The sequence below is a fragment of the Electrophorus electricus genome, chromosome 3 (assembly GCF_041902795.1).
Source record: "Electrophorus electricus isolate QZ-2024a chromosome 3, ASM4190279v1, whole genome shotgun sequence".
In the NCBI taxonomy this organism is placed as follows: Eukaryota; Metazoa; Chordata; class Actinopteri; order Gymnotiformes; family Gymnotidae; genus Electrophorus; species Electrophorus electricus.
The window spans coordinates 41726994-41746783 of record NC_137499.1 but is presented as its reverse complement, the minus strand read 5'-3'; the positions used below and the strand labels follow the sequence as shown (position 1 = coordinate 41746783).

General features: G+C 44.2%; 2 protein-coding genes across 6 annotated transcripts in view; both read right to left on the bottom strand.

Annotated features, from left to right (window-relative positions):
* Nucleotides 1-51: 51 nt before the first annotated feature.
* rab5c (RAB5C, member RAS oncogene family) lies at nucleotides 52-11533 on the bottom strand. Its single transcript, XM_081711666.1, has 6 exons — nucleotides 11417-11533; nucleotides 6421-6757; nucleotides 3987-4138; nucleotides 2969-3091; nucleotides 2789-2882; nucleotides 52-1638 (listed from the first exon to the last, which is right to left on the bottom strand). Exons 2-6 carry the CDS (start codon nucleotides 6587-6589, stop codon nucleotides 1511-1513), a joined length of 666 nt encoding a protein of 221 aa, XP_081567792.1. The 5' UTR covers nucleotides 6590-6757; nucleotides 11417-11533; the 3' UTR covers nucleotides 52-1510.
* Nucleotides 11534-16298: 4765 nt separating this feature from the next.
* The window catches only part of kcnh4a (potassium voltage-gated channel, subfamily H (eag-related), member 4a), a 30761-nt gene continuing 27269 nt past the window's right edge, over nucleotides 16299-19790 (bottom strand). For 3 of the 5 annotated variants that reach the window (XM_081711661.1, XM_081711664.1, XM_081711665.1), the window contains 4 exons: nucleotides 19144-19505; nucleotides 18822-18907; nucleotides 18515-18591; nucleotides 16300-18301 (listed from right to left, as the gene is read on the bottom strand). In XM_081711661.1, the coding sequence (XP_081567787.1) occupies nucleotides 17453-18301; nucleotides 18515-18591; nucleotides 18822-18907; nucleotides 19144-19505 (1374 nt within the window). In that variant the 3' untranslated portion in view covers nucleotides 16300-17452. Of the gene's footprint in view, nucleotides 18302-18514; nucleotides 18592-18821; nucleotides 18908-19143; nucleotides 19506-19790 lie in introns of all 5 variants that reach the window. The other 2 variants (XM_081711663.1, XM_081711662.1) reach the window with 1 other exon arrangement.

The window sequence follows — 19790 nt, the reverse complement described above, 5'->3', positions numbered from 1 at the left end:
TTTTAAATAACTATTAATTTAAATATTTAAATGAATATTTAAACACACAGCAAAAGTATCCTCCCTTGTTTATTGGTAAAATCAGAAGTACAAGAGTTTTTGACCATTTTCTTCTGTGTGTCCACCCACTGTAGACCACAGCACGTTTGTCCAAACCCTGCGAAGGTGGGGATGGAAAGCCGTTATGACTTGTTGTACTAATTCACAAGAGACAGAGAAAATACGTGTTTAAAAAATGGAAAACAAAAACTGAACCAATCTTGGAGAGGGAGAAAAAAAAACAAAACAAAAACGACAGGATGAGAAAACCAGTGCACTCAACAAGCTTCATTACAAACCAAACATCATACAGACAAAAGCAGAATTACTCATGTTTTGGTAAGGTACTGTATTAGTTAAGGGTTAATGATTCGGTATACTTTCACAGAAAAATGGGACCCCCAGAGTACAAACATAGCAACAGTTATTTTCATACATAAACTGTGATTTTGGTCAGAGGAAAATCTCATGTTGCATTATCCATGTGTTTTTTAATGCAAGGTTTGTCATATGAATAGTTCAAAAGAAAAAACAAACAAACAACAACAAAAAAAACAACAACAAACAAGCCATCCTCATTAAATTAATGCCAAGAGACACAGGTGTTACTATGTCTGTTACGGTGTCTCACGCGCAGACGAGAGGGGGGCTAGCATATCAAATCATGACCATTATTCATTAGTTCAGGAGTAGTGGTAGTCGTCATAATAATTACAATAATAATAACCAAGAACAAGACACAGTCTAGACAACTGCTGCTTATGAAGGGAAAATAGAAGTCTCTCATCCCTCCTCATCTTTCTAGTCTCTTCCTCTCTTTTTCTATTCTCTTCTTCCCCTTATCAAACAGTGACGCAAAAAGAAAGGGACAAGCAAGAAATCAGAACAGCAGGAAAGAGATGAAGAAAGAGTCAACACTCCTGATGGGCAGAGACTTCCGTGCAGAGGGAGACCGGAGGTTGGCGAGAGAGAGTGAGTGCGAGGAAACACAGTGGAAGGAATGTGTCTAGCAGCAGTGTTGATCTTGTTATGAACACAGACTAGAAGAGAACGGGTGCTTACAGCTCCTTTTACGAGATACACCACCCACCATCCTCCCTTCTTCCCTAATTATTGGCTTTTGTTTTTTGTTTATGGTGAGTGAACTGAAAGTGATTCTTAAAGAGCTATTTTGGAGGAGCTGCAGTTTGACTATCAGCTAAAGGGACAATTGGTCAAAATATTTACAAGTGGCTAGGAATACCCCAACCCTTAATCCTAACCCCTAAAACCTAAACCCTAGGAATACCCATGGGCCCTTTGGTCAGCTCAAAACTAGAATCAGGTGGGCTGCAGAATACATCACAGTCTAACAGATCAGACCTTCCAGTTGGGCTGTGAACAGACATAATTGTCAGACGATGAATTGGTACTGTGTTGGTAATGTGCCTGTTGATTCTCGGCCATGTTTGCCAGCTGATTGGTTGAAGGATTAGTTCCCGCCTCCACAGCACTGGCCGGATCTACCCTGAGGTGCCGGCTCCTGAAGGTCGACTCCACCCCTGGCCCGCCCACCAGGTGCTGTCACACCCTGGGTGTCATTCTTGGGAAGCTTCTTGGCTACAAAGACAACTTTGTTTCAGTGTTACAAGGCAGAGAATACCAGTATGAATGTCACATTAAGCTTGAGAGTGGTACATTGTACATTATATCGCCAAAAGTATGTGGACACCCCTGTTAATTACAGAACTCAGGTCTTAAAACCTCAACTTTTGTTAACAGGTGTATAAAATTCGAGCACACGACCACATGATCTCCATCAACAAACACCGTAGGAGGAGTCGTACTGAGGAGCTCCATGACTTTAAACATGCCACTGTCGCTGGATGAAAAAAGTGTGGCATCAAGGAGCAACCACACCTCAGCCATAAAAAGCAGGGTGTAAAAATCACCCTTCCTATTTCACTCTCCACCTCTGGAAGCATCATCAGCCCAAGAACTGTGTCAGGAGCTTCACGACTTCGGCGTCCAGGGCTGAGCCACTGCACACAAGCCACAGCAGGGTGACACACACACACACACACACACACACTCTTGGTCAGGAGTGTGTGTTCTGGCTGGTGAATAGGCTTGTGTCTATACACAAATGTATCATCAAGGGAATTACCTTGACTTTTATTCACACTTTATGAAAAAAAAACTAAGAAGAAAACTCATTTTAGTAAATAAAAACCATTTTACAAGCTTCCTCACTGTATTTGTAGTGGCACAGGGGTTTTGATTAGTTTTTCAAAATCCAGGCTTTTCAGCTGCTTGAATGGCCATCTCTCACAAAGTATGCTTTCATTATAGTACATCTGTAATATCTTGACGTATCGTGTTATCGTACATCGGCACATGCCCACCGGTGTGGAGTGTGGGCAGTGTGACGGAGATTACCTCACTCTCAGTCAGGAGGAAAAGTGTGTTCTGGTTGCTCTGTCTGGTGGTAGGCGCACACATTTACCACCTGGACACCATGGGTTCAAAGCCAGGAATGGGCACGAGCTCCATCTTTGTTACCAGCATACAAAGACATTTCAGAATATCCGTCTTCACCACCGTGTCCCTGTGCACACAAACCTGTGCTTTTGGGACGGGATGTCAGACCGTCATATACAGGGGTGACAGTCAGGTGTCTATCTACTTTTGGCCATGTAATGTATTGTGTCACACTAGCCAGGCCGATCCAGTCGGCCGCAGCGCCGAGCAGGTGATGGCCGCAGCTCACCGATGGCCATGAAGATCTCATTGACGTTCATGGCCGTCTTGGCAGACGTCTCCATGAACAGGAGACTGTTGTCATCCACGTATGCCTGGGCCTCCTGTCAAGACACATTTAGGCCTGACTGAGCATGTGCACTGCCTGAGACATACACCTGTCTCTTCAGAAGCTGCACACTGCACGCACCTGGAGGTCGACGGCTCTTTTGCTAGCCAGGTCGGCCTTGTTCCCCGCCAGGGCGATGACGATGTTGGGGCTGGCCTGTCTCTGCAGCTCCTTCACCCAGTTCTTTGCTCGAGTGAAAGTGTCCTGGAATAAAACACTAATGAACACAACAGCCCGAATTCGCTTAAAACATTAACCAACTACACAAAGACAACGTAAAATATCGGTCAGGGAGGACACACACAGATACAGACAAAGCACTGTTATTTCTGAGTCTGCTATGACATTTTCAGAGCCCTTCATTAGATATACACATTCCCACTGGTCTGTGGTCGTGTCCATCAGTCGTCCTGCAGGCCTGTACGGAGGTCAGGGTCTGAGTACAGGGCGCTGTCGGATAATTTAAAGGGACGGACCGCTCTCAACTCAACAGGGCCACTGATTTATAAGTGTGCAGTCATAGGCTGTAGGGTTGGGGTTAGACAGGTGTAGGGTTAGATGGCAGGATCCCGTGGCTCTAACGAAGTTCTCCATGCCCATGGTGAATGTTTTCCCACACTACACACACTCTGGGATCTACGGTACAAACCCAGCACTGATGGAGTGAGTGTGACACACACAGAACATCCACGGTGCAGAGGCATGACAGACGTGACTCCGGAGAGAAGAATGACATTCACAGCACAATTGAACATCCAAATGTTCCCATTTTTCCCGTAAAAAGCACTGATCCGGAGCCAGGATTTCTTGCGATCAGTTAGAATGAGTTACGATGTAGTGTGACTGTCATGCTTTCCTGTGTCAACACACAGCAGAGATAAAACACAACCTTTCACTTCTAACACAGGCTACAGACAAGGGTGAGGAGCTGCTCAGAAGTGCAGAGTCACTGCAGTCCACACACACACACCTCCACAAAGCTGCAGTCTGTGTGCCATCTCATGTACAGTGTGCAGTCAGCACGCAGTGTGCATTTTTGCGGTACGGAGTGTGTGCTCTGCATGTGTGATATGGCTGTGCTCATGGGGCATGGTCTTACTGTGTTGGTGATGTCGTACACCACTATGGCAGCCTGGGCTCCTCTGTAGTACATGGGAGCCAGACTGTGGTAGCGCTCCTGACCGGCTGTGTCCCAAATCTCAAACTTTACCGTGGTATCATCCAAACAGACTGTCTGTGTGAGGAAAGCAGCTGGAGAGAGAGAGAGAGAGAGAGAGAGAGAGAGAGAGATGTCAATATGTGCTCAATTTCCATATGAAACAAGTTTGGCCTCACAGGGCAACAACAAAGACAAAAAGTTACAGGCAGGAAGCCAAAAATAACAATACATACCATCCGCCCAATTTGCCAATTAAAGCTCCACAATCCCACCAGTGTAAACCTCTACCATCTGCCCAATCTGCCAAATAAAGCTCCTAATGCTGCACTGAAGTCTATTCATCAGGGAACTATTATACATTTGAGTATGTGTGTGTGTAAGCAGGGGTATGACTCTGTTCTGAATATCTTGCATGACTCGAGGTAGTGCTGGTGTGAACGACGTCAACACCTGAGCTGTTCCTGTATTACACTGGTATTCAGATCCCACTTCACTATTAAATATTCTGCATGCAAAAGAACATGTCGCCTGCAAGCATGCTTTTATTATGAAATATTAGAGGCACAAATGATACCATATGCTGCAATTATGGGATAAAATATCAATAACACAAAGTATCTTATTACAACACATTAGCAACACAGTAAACAACACAACTGATGCTTTTTTTCAATATTTAGTTTCTGTGCAGCAGGTGGACACTGACAACCACCAGGTCTAAAGCACTCACACACACCCGGTCTAACACATGCGTTAGATACACACACACGCACGCACACACACACACACACACACACACACACACACACACACACACACACACACACACACACACACACACATACACTCACACACACATACACTCACACACACATACACTCACACACACATACACTCACACACACATACACTCACACACACATACACTCACACACACATACACTCACACACACATACACTCACACACACATACACTCACACACACATACACTCACACACACATACACTCACACACACATACACTCACACACACATACACTCACACACACATACACTCACACACACATACACTCACACACACATACACTCACACACACATACACTCACACACACATACACTCACACACACATACACTCACACACACATACACTCACACACACATACACTCACACACACATACACTCACACACACATACACTCACACACACATACACTCACACACACTCACACACACATACACTCACACACACATACATACACTCACACACACTCACACACACACACACTCACGCGCCCGCGCATGCACGCACAGACGCACGCACACATGTGTACACGCACGTACAGACGCACGCATGCACCAGGTCTAAAACACGTGCCATGTTATTCTTGCCCATAGATGCCTTATTTTACTGTTTTATAGTCCGGCCTCAACTCCACCAGCCGAGAAGAGAGGAGAACAGCTGACTAGAAGAGTAGGAGAACAGAACTCACTGACACAGCAGATCTGCTCACATGACCCCAGCAGGTCACATGACCCATTTTTCCAGGGCCCTGAACTCAGCCCCAGTCCTAACCATTGGCCAATTAATGCAAAGAAGAGGGAAAACATCGGTGTAAGTGAAAAAGTGCTGAGCCTTGCTGCACTTCCCATACTCGCCAGCTGACGAACATTTGACATGAACATCCTGTCTGAGGCAGTCCTCACTCCTCACACTGTCAGCTGACCAATGAAAAAGAAGCTCTGGCTTCAGACAAATTCCTACCGGTAACCAGCCTCTTTAATCTGCCCTGGTCTGGAACATCTCTTACAACAAATTTAATTTAACATTAAAGAAAGGCAAGATATTTGAAATAAGTCACAGAAGTTCCCAAAAAGAAATCTGATAGTGTCCCTTTCCACACACACGCATGCAGGCAGGAAGTCCAAGGCCAGGCTGCGTCCTGTCCTCTCAGTGGAGGCTGCGCAATGTCTTCCTTTCCAGCTCACCCTCTGCTGACGTCACAACAGGGAACAGCAGGGTGTCCAAGCACTTACTCAAAAAGACAAACACGAGAAAGGGAAGGCAAGATACGCATGAAGCCCTGGGCATTCAGTCGCGTTCTCACAGTGCACACCTTTCCCACGCAGGGCAAAATGTATGATTTATTCAAACAAACAAAAACAAACAAACAATAGGGAAAACAGACCATGAAAAAAAAAACAGGAAAATTCACCCAGACAAAAGGTTTTATGCCTTTAAAAAAAAAAAAAGTCTACCCCTACCGGACCCTAACCCACCCTCACCCCACCCTAATCCAACCTCACCCGACCCATAACCCCACTTCACCCAACCCCCTAACCCCACCTCACCCCTTCAGGTAAGGTGCGCTCACCTCCGATGGTGCTCTCCTGGTACTCGTGGAACTGGCCCTTGACGAAGCGCAGTACCAGACTGGACTTGCCCACGGCCGACTCGCCCAGTAGCACCAGTTTGAACTGGCAGATTTTGCTGCCGGCGGCGGCAGTGCCATTTGTCCGCGCCGGTCCTCCTCGCCCGGCCATGCCAACAGGACAACCACGAGAGGAGAGGGTTGGCTGGTGTGTGAGCTGTACTGGGGTGGGTCACGGGCCTGGCAGCACTGGGTCAGCACTGGGTCAGCACGGCAAGATGGGCAGAGAGTATCAGGGACAGGTTCAGGAGTAGAGCAGAAGATGGAGGGATCACTGGCACTGTTTAACGACAGAAAAAGAAAAAACTTTAACATTTTCTTAGAATGCAAGAATATTTAGTTCAAAGGCTACAACATCTAACACTAAACAAAGAGTCTTGTGTCATTTGTCTGTCTGTCTACTCGCCCCCCCCCCACACAGTTACTGGCACCCTGGCAGGGTGAGAGGACAGAGTGGAGGGGTTCACATCCGAACAAGGAATTTATCCTTCATGCCAGACAGTCCATACCGAGCTGTAACAAACTAGACCAAAACAAATTATTGAGGTAGGCAACCAGAAATGAATTCAGCCTTTCTTCTTTTTAAATCAAATCTCACGCTTTTAAATTACACTCCAGACCATGGAGACAGTAGGTCAGAATGACCTCACTGGTGATTAGCAGGCTGAGTCATTATTTCAGTGTTAATGACTAATAATAGCCAGAAACAAGCTGGTGATGAGAGTTGTTTCAGTTCCAGTAGCACCAGTAATGGGATCTGACAGAAATGAAGACTAGTAAACAGAAATGGGGGCTAATCATCAGAGGCTGTATGCACTGAGCGGACATGCGGAGCAGGAAAAGGTCAGACTACACTGCATGCTTCACAAAGCTCCAATGGCTAGTGTACAAAACAAACCTGATGTGCACATGAAGGAGGAAAAATCATTAAGAAACAAACAGAGGGCAAGGGGGGAGGTCAGAGGTTACCACAGGCACCCACTGGTTGACTAATCCCCAACTGTTAGTCCTTCACAGTTCCCACCAAGGCCAAGAACTGACTACAGGTCAGTAGGGTGCGTATGAGCAGCACAGTGGAGCTAGTATGAATTTGTGGTTAACAGATTAACTGGGCTCACAGCTAAGAAGGAGGAAGAAGTCCACAAATGGAGAACTAAACGTGTGTTAGGGGTGGAGAGCATTTCAGGAGAGAGACAAAGGAGGCAAAACACTAAATTTGAGGGATTACAAGAAGGGTGCTAAAAAGAGACCTATAAAAACAGGACAGGCGGTTAGGGCAGAGGGGCTAGACATTAGCTAGAGTACACAGGGTTAGGACAGAGGGGCTAGACATTAGCTAGAGTACACAGGGTTAGGGCAGAGGGGCTAGACATTAGCTAGAGTACACAGGGTTAGGGCAGAGGGGCTAGACATTACACAGGTTAAAAATTAAAAATAAATATACCTTTTGCAAAGTTTTTACATAGAATTATGAAAAAGACACGAAGATTTACCTCTCTCTCTTCTAAAAACCCTGTATCCATATAACACACACACCAAGTACACTAGGATGTCTCCTTACACAAACAGACCCCCATCTTGTCTTCACACCTGTAACACTACTTTTCCCTTCCACCTGTCCCTGTCTGCACTAAACTGCACAGATGTTCCATTTGCAGCATAGAAAATGCTGCTATTCAGAAAAGTACCCTGATGTAGAGCCAACACAAGTCCTCATCCTCAGAACCATTAAACCTCACCGAATGGGACCAGGACAGTGAACTAGACTGCTGTATGGACTACTACACAAGTGACCCCAGCCAGCACGGACATAAAGTGGTTCTTTAGGAAGTCTGTACTGAACATGTACACAAATGCACTGTGTGGTGACCAGCTATTGAAAAGTTTTTAAAAATTATTCTATATCTGACACAAAGAAAACAAAATGCACAATTTGCTTTAATTTCATAGAAACCATTATTTCACAATACAAAACAGCTCTAAAAAACATCTCCTCACAATTTTCCATGAAGTGTTAAAGACAGAAGTACACAGACAGTTGGGGTTCAGCACGATGTTATATGTTGTGGTTAACATGATTGCTGCAAGGAAGTTAATCAACTTTCTTCAACAAAGCAAACCTCTACAGGCGTTATATAGGCATAACGGTAAATTAGGAAACAGTATTCAAAAAGCAGGAAAAAAACACGACTCTATTCAATATTTAACAATTGTACAGTAAACTTAAAGATGCAGAACTCAATGTTAATTTGTCCAAACATGAAGCATGTAGTGGTACAAGCAGGTTATAAAATGTCATTAACATGCTCACTGCGACTTAACCCAAGAGTGAGAAGATATATGATAATCCTAGTGAGACCACCCTCCAGTGATAGACAGGAACAGTACATCATTAATCACATACAGGAAATCCTTGCCTGAAACATGACCTGGTTTCCTGCATGAAAAACTTCCATTGTTTTTTTTGTGTGTGTGTGCATGTTCATAAGAAAGTTTGATAGAGAAGACCGTTAACTTATCTAACGTTTACAGTGCATCGACCAGATAATTACTAATGATTACTCTCTCACTCACTCACACACACAGTGCTAGGAGAAATGAAACCACAGTTCTTCTATATTCTTTAGTCACTTTAAAGCTGGATGCTGTCTGAAACTTTATTATAAAAACATCTCCAGTGCGTGACAGAGGCAGTCACTCAGTGCATGTGTGTTCTGGCCGCCACACATGATCAGAGCACATATTTACCCACTGAAGCCCTGAGTGTGATGTGGGTGTGGTCACTGATGTGTGCCTTTGCAACAGCATCAATAATAGTAAAGAGTTACTGCAACAGAACACTACCATGCAACATTACTACATCATACTATGAGAAGAGAAAACACTAGTGCCTGTTAAATTCAAATACAGTCACAGCAGGAGTTTATTCCACTAAAACTACACGGCTTGTCCTAAAGTGACTAAGAGAACAGAGAATGATGCTCACTTTCTACAAGCACATTAAACCGTTTCTGCTGTGCATGACAATGAGACGTGGCTCATAAAGGTTAATCAGTAGTTAGTCATGGTTTTGAACTTGTGATCTTACAATAGCAACATATCGTGAACTGCTCTACACAAAATGGTATTCTACTTGCACAATAAACTGAGTATCAGAAACATGACAGGATAGTAGAGCTGCTAGCAAATACAATATTATAATACAAACTTGAAGAGCTCGGTTTATACATAGCACCTCCGAAAAAAAGAAAACTACAAGCCCCATCAAGAAGCGTTTGTGTTTAAAGGTGTTACTGAGGAAGTGAAAAGTTTAAAGGAGGCAAATGATCATACTCCAGTCATAGGCCAGGGTTAACCCTAACCCCAACCACAGATGGCCACACAAGCTGTGTAATGGGGGGTTCAACAGACATTTTCAAAGCACAACTTTGCTTGTTTGTTAAACTATGGTAAAGTAAGACTGGATTTCTGAATCTAAAACTGTATGTTTCTGTATCATCTTTCACTGAGTGCTAGTAGAAGAGGACAAAGCCCCCCCCCCCTTCTGTAACAGGGTACTTGTGATATGTAACATCACATTTAAAATCCACTTGGTATCAAAAGGTTAAGAATCAGCAGTCTAAAATCAACTCTTTCCTAAGGAACCAACAGGGAACAAAGAGGGAAGTTAATACACTGACTCAGTCCTAACGCCTTTACGAACCATCACAGTGAATGCATATCAACTGTTTAAATTCGGATACGATGCTTAAACCAGACCAGCGCAAACCATACCACTCTCACTGGTCTATGGCTGCAACAACTTGGTGAAGTCATTAGTGACTCAGCTGGTCTGGTTAAACACAGGTGTCATGATGTGACTTTACATTCCTACTCAAACACACAGGTGCATCCTACGTCACACTGCACTCTGAGCCCACAACTGGGATGAAAACACTAATGTGTACATTCAAATATAATTATTTTCAAAATAACAGATCAAAACGATTCTCTTAAGTCTCTCTGATACTACCACGGGGTATTTTGCTGTGACGTGTAAACACTTCCTACATGGACCTTTTCGTGGTGTGTGCCACCCCGGTTAGTAAGCTATTTAGCTACCCCTCCCGTTTGTACTCAGGAAGCCTGAGATCTTAGCATAACATTCTTGGAAAGTGTACCTATGTTTCCCAGTAATAGAATAACGTTTTAGTAAACAAACATTATAATCTAGCTATAGCTGGTCTGCACTACACAGAACTGTCAGCTTGGCTTCACTGTGCTCATTACAGTAAGTAATGAGCTAACCGGCTAGAGATTTACACACTAAACGCTCCGTGTGTTTACAGCACGGGACGAGGACATGTGAGCGTGACACCTCAGTAAACAGTCGCGCATCAGTTTAACTCGCTAACGAACCTACGACAAATGACGGAGCCCTCCCTCCCGGCTAACCAGGGTTAGGGGTGACTAACCAACGCTAGTTTTCTTTATACCCTCTGCTTGGCTGGGTTAGGGTTAGGAGTGACTAACCAACCCTAGCTTTCTTTACACCCTGTGCTTGGCTGTTTTTGTCCGCATACTAAGTGAGGCTAGCTACCCAAATCAAGCAACATTGCCAGCTAGCTAACCTAGCAAGGCTAGCTACTTTAAAGCCCATAAATATGACTGATGTTTAACAGGCCAATTATTCTGCCATCCACAACAGATGACAGTTACAAGTAAAGAGTCGAATAACAGCCTGTTGAGAAGGAAAGTTCCTATATGACTGAGGTTCCGGACATTTCTGGCTGCTAAGATAAGTTGGCTAACTAGCTTATCTTAGCTAGCTAACGGCATCTGACATTAGATGACACGACTAACTTCGCGCAAGAGCCTAATTAGTTTAGTGAGCGACTTAGTCGTTGCCATCGATTATAATATGTTTACACATCAATAACAGCAAGAGAGCCATACTTACGGGAGCTTTATCGCTTTCGCAAAATTTAGCTTGAACAAAAACTCCCCTTCTCGCACCCCAACCGTCTCCAGTCCACGGTCCCGGCCTTCACTTCCGCTTTAGGGAACTGACTTCCGCGATCCTCCTACAATCCCAACATTTTAAAAATACATTCTTGTTTTCAATTTACAAAAACATTACCAGGGGAACAGCATAATCAGGACACAAGCGACAAAAAGAAAAACAAGAATCCACATATAAGAAGGCACATTGCTTAAACGCATTTATATGATTTTTCAATGATTTATTTCAGGATATTTATTCCTTTGGCTTCTTTCGTACAATGTACATGTTGAATAGAGGAGATAAATTACAACTTATTCAAAATGTATTTTATGATAGTTGTCAGAATACAATATTTACACCCCCCCCAAAAAAAAACCAACAACAAAAAAAAAACACGTCTTTGTCGCAATCTGTGTCATAAAATAATGTTTCCTATTCTTAAAGTGGTGTTAAATTGTATTTCAACAACGTTCTGTACATCATTCCAAAATTCCTAGAACAGACAATTATTTATATGAGTTCAACAAATTCATAATTATTACCACAAAAATCATATGTGCTCCAGTTGTGAATATTTTGAAACAGTGCTGTTGCAGGGATAGTATTTATGAATGATTTTGTATGAGATTTCTTTAACCTTGTTATTTAGTACATACTTATTATGTACTTACTGGGTGGGTCCGAAACAGGTACCATTCAATAACAACTCTAGAAGCCCAGTTATGTAGCACTGCAGGTGTAACAATTCATTGTTCTGTTTTAAAGCATCCATAGTTCCCACATCCTCTGCAAATCCCTGCTCACACTGGGATTGCTTGTTAGTAGCATTCCCACAGTCCTCTGTTCTCCACTCACATCTTATATTTGTTCCAGTTGTCCACATTTCATCAGACTGTCCTGGTCCCCCAACATCTGACATGGACCTTGTTGACCCAGGGTACATCTGAGCCAGTGTGAATCTTATTTTCATCTCTCATTGTTAATGAGGCAGGCAGTGTTATGGACCTCACCTAAGGCTCCACACTGAACACGCCCTGGTCGGGATTCAAACCCCCGATATCCTGTACCAAAGTGAGGGGGTGTAACTGTGGAGAAACTGGTCACCAAACCGCCTTGAATCCCCATTAACAATATTAAGAATTTTAATATGGATTTTTGAAAAACTGGTACAGTAAAATCTGTCCAAACTTACATTGGGGATAGCAAGGTGTACCACTGTTGTGTGGCACTGGAATTGTTTTGGCATTATGGGAAATCTTTGAGAAACAGATTCAGCCTATTTATGCAAATTAATATTTCATAGATAGTATGAATTTAATTTGGATTTATGAACAAATGGTACAGTGAAATCTGTCCAAACTGGAATTGTTTTAGCATTATGGAAAAATGCACAGGAATAGTTAACCATTTAAACACCATTATAGATACAAGGACTTCAATATAGATTTATTAAAACTGGTGCAGTAGAATCTTTGACAAATCCTCTGACAGTGGAGTGTTTCAGCGCTGGAGCCCGCTGGCCTGCACGTGTCACTGCACCAGTGAATCCTGCTTTAGCTGCAGTGACCCTATTAATAAACGTCTGACAAACGCTATATAGGAGAACCATTTTGCAGAACGCTCATCAGGCTATTTAATTACATTACTAATTGTGTTTTTATTCGTGTACTGTTGTGCTTATAAATGTAGTAAAAGTGCGGTTCTACATCAAAGCTCTTCAAAGAATACGAAGGTCTGTTTCTATCCGGTTAGGGAGCGTTAGGTTGCGCTTAGCTGTCAAATGCCGTAATATCGCGCATATAGGAGCATTCCGATTTAAAGCGCCATGACCTGATCGTGAATCGCTAAAGCGAGACTGACGTTTACATTTACGGAGTTTAGCAGACTTACAAAAGTGCTTTGTCATTTCCTCATAGAATACATCCTTGGTACAGTACAGTAGGTTAGAGTCCAAAATACCAATGAATTGATAATACTGTAGAAATACAGGGATCTAGACTAGAAGTACAAAACGCGTACAAGCTCAGACAACGATTCTGATAACAAACAATATCAAACTAAATGTGCTAGCGTTTCAGTTACCCAACAGGTGCGGAATCAATCATCATTTAAATGTTCCACAAACATGAATCTTCAGTATGCGCTTGACCGCTTCACCGCTTGAGTCAATAAATAGACGTTTAAGAAGAAGAGCAGCATTATTTAAATATTATATGTGACAATTTTGCTCAGCCTGTCACACTCCAAGCACAAAACATTGTATACATAGACCAATAAGATTGAATGTAAGAGAGCTAGCCGTTGTGGAGGCCCCGCTCGTCTGACCGTTGTGGAGTTGTGGAGGCCCTGCTTGTCTGACCGTTGTGGAGGCCCCGATCGTCTGACTGTTGTGGAGTTGTGGAGGCTTCGCTCGTCTGACCGTTGTGGAGTTGTGGAGGCTTCGCTCGTCTGACCGTTGTGGAGGCCCCGATCGTCTGACCGTTTTGGAGTTGTGGAGGCCCCGCTCGTCTGACCGTTGTGGAGCTGTGGAGGCCCCGCTCGTCTGACCGTTGTGGAGTTGTGGAGGCTTCACTCGTCTGACCGTTGTGGAGGCTCCGCTCGTCTGACCGTTGTGGAGGCTCCGCTCGTCTGACCGTTGTGGAGGTAGGTCCCACTTGGCCTGGTGGTGTTCCAGCCGGCACTAATACTCTCCTCCTATGAGACCTTTACTTTTGATGGACTAGTGCAAGATCCAGGAAATTACTGTCAAACTTATCTGTCCACTGTTTAGAAGTCAAGGACCCACTGATCATGTCGAACACTGGCATTGAAGGCCTGTTTTCTAATGAACTCAGCCTCCACACAGCCACCAGTGACTTACATCAGTCACCCTTACAGCTGAGCAGTAGCTAAAACTCTCACCAACTGTGCTACATTTTACATTACATTTATGGCATTTAGCTGATGCCTTGGATAAAAGCAACTTACAATTATTTGAGGGTTAAGGGCCTTACGCAGGAGCCCAACAGTGGCAATTTGGCAGTGGTGGGACCTGAACCAGCCACCTTCCAATTACAAATCAGGTACCTTAACCACTGAGCCACCTCTGGCTATTGTTCCACACACTCACCACACACTCGCTCTCTGTGCTATGAGATGAGTAGACACCAATTTATTAGTACTAGTCCATGATCTAAAGGAATCGCTATGACTGAACAAGTAAACCCCTCTTATATCTAATTCATTTAAAAGACCGACAACCCGGCATCATATGAGGTCGTGCAATTACCTCAATTTACCACAAGATGGTGCTGTAGACATGGAAATGTCATATGTGTCGTCCCTCTTTTTTCCACTCGATATCATCCTCTCTCAAACGTAACTTGTTAATAAACCAAAGCCTGAATTTGTTCTGTGAGGTAGGTTTCTCACAAAGACATTCTTCATCTGTAAAGTTTTCCACATAACATCGGTGAGGCTATAAAAACAATCAAGCACTTTTTTAACGCTGAATAAAGAGGTTGTTCTCCACCCACACATTCATAAGCAATTAAATCTGATATTTTCACTTTCTAGATAACACAGTCCCTGCTAATTGCTGATCGTCAGTGTGGGTCCATGGAGTTGAGTATCATTAAAATGAGAGAGGCTGGGTCTTATGCACTGGCCAACTTTTGTCTAATGACTGCTTTATGTGGGTAATAAGTGCTTGTCCCTCAGCTGAAGAGTCCACTTACAGATCTTCTGTGCACACCACACTCATCTACCCACTCGTTTCAGAGTCAGGCATTAATGTGAGTAAAATTAACATATTACACAGAATCAAAATCAGGAAAGTACACTTGCACTAATCATGTCAAGTCAAACCTGAGAAAATTGCATTTAAAATGAATCTCAGATTGCAAAGGAACATATTTAACAATGCAGTAAAGATGTTAAATAACTTGTTTTTTCTCTCCCTTTTAAATTTGTCCCTGAGCTGCTGTTGTGAATTCAAAAGCCTTATAAAGATGATCTGTGACTGTGTGCTGCGTCTTCAGAAAGCACAGCACTGCCCATGAGGAATGCAGCTTTGTTAGTGGATACCTGCTGCACCGCCTACGCGCCCACAATGACTCTCCGTGTGCACCACACTCTATTTTTACTGCAGGCCTTCTTTTGCTTCATGGCTCATGGCCTCATTATAAACTACACGAGTGCACAAATGCACAGTTCTCATCTGGTCACATCTATTCTCATCCTGTTGCTCACACTTTTCTCCAACACTGATTAAACTATGTGTTAGTCATGTGATCTCCACACAGCACTAAAGGTAGATACCATGGAATTGAAGAGTGAGGTCAAAATCTTGTAGAATATTTCAGGTGCCTCTAAGATTTTGGGGTTTGAGTGATGAGTTGTGAACAAGTGTGTGCCATGTTTCTTTTCTGTATGCTGTTTCCGTGTATGGTGCTGACCAGAGTCACTGGGAAAGTCGGGGGTGGAACAGAGGAGACTGGACTGGGCTCCTCTACTCAGGCATGAGCACAATGGAAGCTCTGATGTCTCTCCATGATTAGAAGGTTCACGCCAACAGTACAGACAGACCCAGATCTGCACAGCCTGTTAGAGACTATGGTCAGCCAGGCTGCGTGCGTGGGAAGAACCCTGCACTTAATGGTGGGGTTTGCTTGAAACATGTCATTTTCATTTCATTAACTGGCAGATATGAGATAGTTCATTAACTCTGGGAGATATGAGAAATCATTCATTAACTCTGGGAGATATGAGTGATAGTTTATTAACTCTGGGAGATATGAGTGATAGTTTATTAACTCTGGGAGATATGAGAAATAATTAATTAACTGGCAAATATGAGAGTTCATTAACTGGAAGATATGAGAAATAGTTCATTAACTCTGTGGAGCAATTTTCAAATGTTCATGCTATCTCTTTTTTATTAATTATTAATGTATCCAAACAGTAAGCTTTTTATTGTACAAAAATAAATCAAACCAACAAAAATAAGTTTAAATATGCCATGAAATTAAACGCAGAGGACACAAAAGTCTAACAAACACATGGAATTATTTGACCGTTCACAAATTCTATATAATGGGGTAATATGCTTTTCAAAGTCAAAGTCCATTAAGAGCGCATAACAAACCTGTTGGTAGCTTTCCAGGGCAGCCATGACAGGACAGCAATCATTACAAGATAGCTGGAACTACAGAGCCAAAGACATTCACGTTGGAAGGTATGGAGTAAATCAGTATTGGTAATGCTGCATTTAAGCCTTGGTACCTCATTCTGTTTTGTGCAGACCTGACAGAAAGGCTGAACTTCCTGTCCGACTCTGTGCTGTGTCTGCATTCCCATCTACAGCACTGAAGCCAAAGAGACATTAACGTACGTACGTACGACACAGACGACGTGCTGCAGGGCGTTTGCCTTATGGAGGAAGGCCTCTGACCTACATCGTGTAGTCCCTGCCGTACACTAATGAGAAGACTAATTTTGATGAAGAGGAGTTGATTTGAGCTCAGGGCTCTCAGAGGGCTTCCTCACATCTGCATTCTTCATCTTGGCCAAGAACAATCAGTACTTTTAGTATCCATGGAGAGCTGCAGTCTGTGACATCCTGCCGTATGGCCTCTATACACCTGTAGTTTAGTCGCCATGGAGACCTGCAGTCTGTGACATCCTGCCGTATGGCCTCTATACACCTGTAGTTTAGTTTCCATGGAGAACTGCAGTCTGTGACATCCTGCCGTATGGCCTCTACACACCTGTGGTTTTTAACACACTTTGTACAGATGCAGCTGCCCTCCACCTTTATGTAGGCCAGTATACACACACACACCCGACTGCTCTTCTTCTTTGGTGAACATACCTCGTACGGAGAGGGTTAAGTCCCTAGGACAAAGTGAATGAAATGGAACCTCTTTTGATTTAGGTGCTACTCCTGATCAGCGGGGAGGGAGAGACCCCCTGTCGTAGTTGTGTGACCGGGCTAGGATTGGGACGGTCTGGTCAGAGCCCTGCTGGCGCTGAGCTCGCAGCGTCCGTCGTCTCCCCAGTGGGGATCCAGATGGGGTCCTGCAGGTGAACCTGGCTTGACCCCACCAGGTCATTCTGCCTGGGTCCTGTGGGGACGTGTGCTGAACTGTGACTATAAATCCCAGCATGCAGCACTGAACTCGCAGCAGTGAGGGGTTGTGACTGATCAGTTGCCGTAAGAGATGTGTGGACAGACGTGGTCGTCATCGAATGCTGTCGAGTGAGATCAGGGGTCCCATGGGTGTTCAGAGACTGGCGGGACAGACTAAGGTTGCCATGGGAACAGATGCTACATGCTTTGCCGGAAGTGTTTATGGAACCAATGGTCCTGACCTGAGTCGCCACTCCACTGGGACCAGAGAGGCACGGGAAGCCGGAACCCAAGCTGTGGAGAGTGAGCCCTCCTTGGGGGGCTCGGTGATCCGGGTAGGCACTCGGCTGGCTGTCCAGCCCCAGAGCTGCAACCCTTCCCTGGTCTGGGCAGCACGTGGAGTGGGGACAGGCACTGTGGGGACCCACAGGCTGGGGGAGATGCTCCCAGACCCCCTCCTGCCCCAGCACAGAGCCCCGCTCATGGGCAGAAACACACCCTGCTCGCAGTCCTGCCGAGTCTCTAGCACAGAGCGCCACCTGCTGGCAGGGCAGCTGTGGGGACCACTCTGAGGACGACATGGGCAGGGTTGTGCTGCCATGGCAACTGAAAGCCGAGCATGGAGGGAGGAGGGTGGGGAAGTGAGGCCCGGTGATGTGGGTGTGCAGGAAGTGCATCATCTCATGTAGCTCCTTGGCCAGGCTGGACATTTCCTCATTTAAACGGTTCATCTGGAACATGGACACAAAAACAATAACAATGTTAATCTGAAGATGGAATTATACAAACAATGACAACATAAATCAGAGGATTTAATTATAATTATAACTGATGAAAAAGTGCAAAGGGTAATTGATCTGTTAAGTGAGATGCGTGTGTGTGTGTGTGTGTATGTGTGTGTGTGTGTGTGTGTGTGTGTGTGTGTGAGAGTGTTTATTAAACACCTCTGTATTGAGCTGAGACACACTTTGTCTGACTTCTTCAGTCTCAAGTAGAAGGTTGGCATTCACCTGAAAGGGATCTAAAATACACAAAGCATTTAACAGCAGTGCTACATTTAACAGCGAGTTTGAAAATACTGCAGTACAAATACTGAAGTCTTAAGTGGCAAAATAGTATAAGTTCATGATCGTTGTAATATTTTCAAAATCATCTTTGTTGCCATTTAGATCTTTAAATTCTGCATGTCTAAAATGTTTAACATGAAGTTGAAATGCTGGCCAATCTGTGTTAAGCAGGTGTGGCCCTCACCTTTGAACTGTGGACTGAGGGCGACCCCACTGGATTCCACATTGAAATGAAACACTGGTTCATTATCCTCAATCCCATCAACAACCCTGCAGTAAAGCAGCACTTTTAGAGATGTGACCATGCTGGCATTATCCTGACATCCAGACATTAAACAATCCCACCTGTCTGAATCTTTAGGGCCCTGTTTACGAGATGCGCTCATTAACACAAGCTGATATTTCAGCAAATGATATTAATGCATTTGATCCCACAGTCAGGTAAATCCACTAAAGTGATGTACCATTTAACATACTAAAGTCAAAAATGCTTTGGCCTTCGGTACCTGGGGCTCAGATCCAGTGGACTGATGCAGCTGAGGGAGGAGGGAATTAGCAGTTTAGCTGGCCGGTGGGCGGAACCTGTGTCAACTACTGTGCCATATGACTCCTGATTGGCTGGCGTCTGAGGGGAGGGGGAGGGGCTCTGTGCCTGGTAGCCTTGGGTTGGAGTGCGGCAGAGGCGGAGCATACTGAAATGGCATAACTCCTCCCCCAGCATGGCGCTGAGAGTGGACTGTGGAGAACACCCTCCTGTGCTGGAGAGTAATGGTTGCCTGACCACTGCCTGTCCTGAACTGTCCTCTTCCTCAGCCTCCAAAATGAAGGGCAAGTTTGGGTCTAGGGGACGGCTGGAGTGAGAACAATCCTGAAAAGATGAAGAGAGAGAGAACATGACGAGGATAAGGAGAAAGAGAAGGAGAGATTAGGATCAATGAAATCATTCCAGTGCTATTACCATAACGCAATGATGTCCAGCAGTATTAACTCTACATGTGTCCTCTCAAATGATGTCCAGCAGTATTAACTCTACATGTGTCCTCTCAAATGTCCAGCAGTATTAACTCTACATGTGTCCTCTCAAATGATGTCCAGCAGTATTAACTCTACATGTGTCCTCTCAAATGTCCAGCAGTATTAACTCTACATGTGT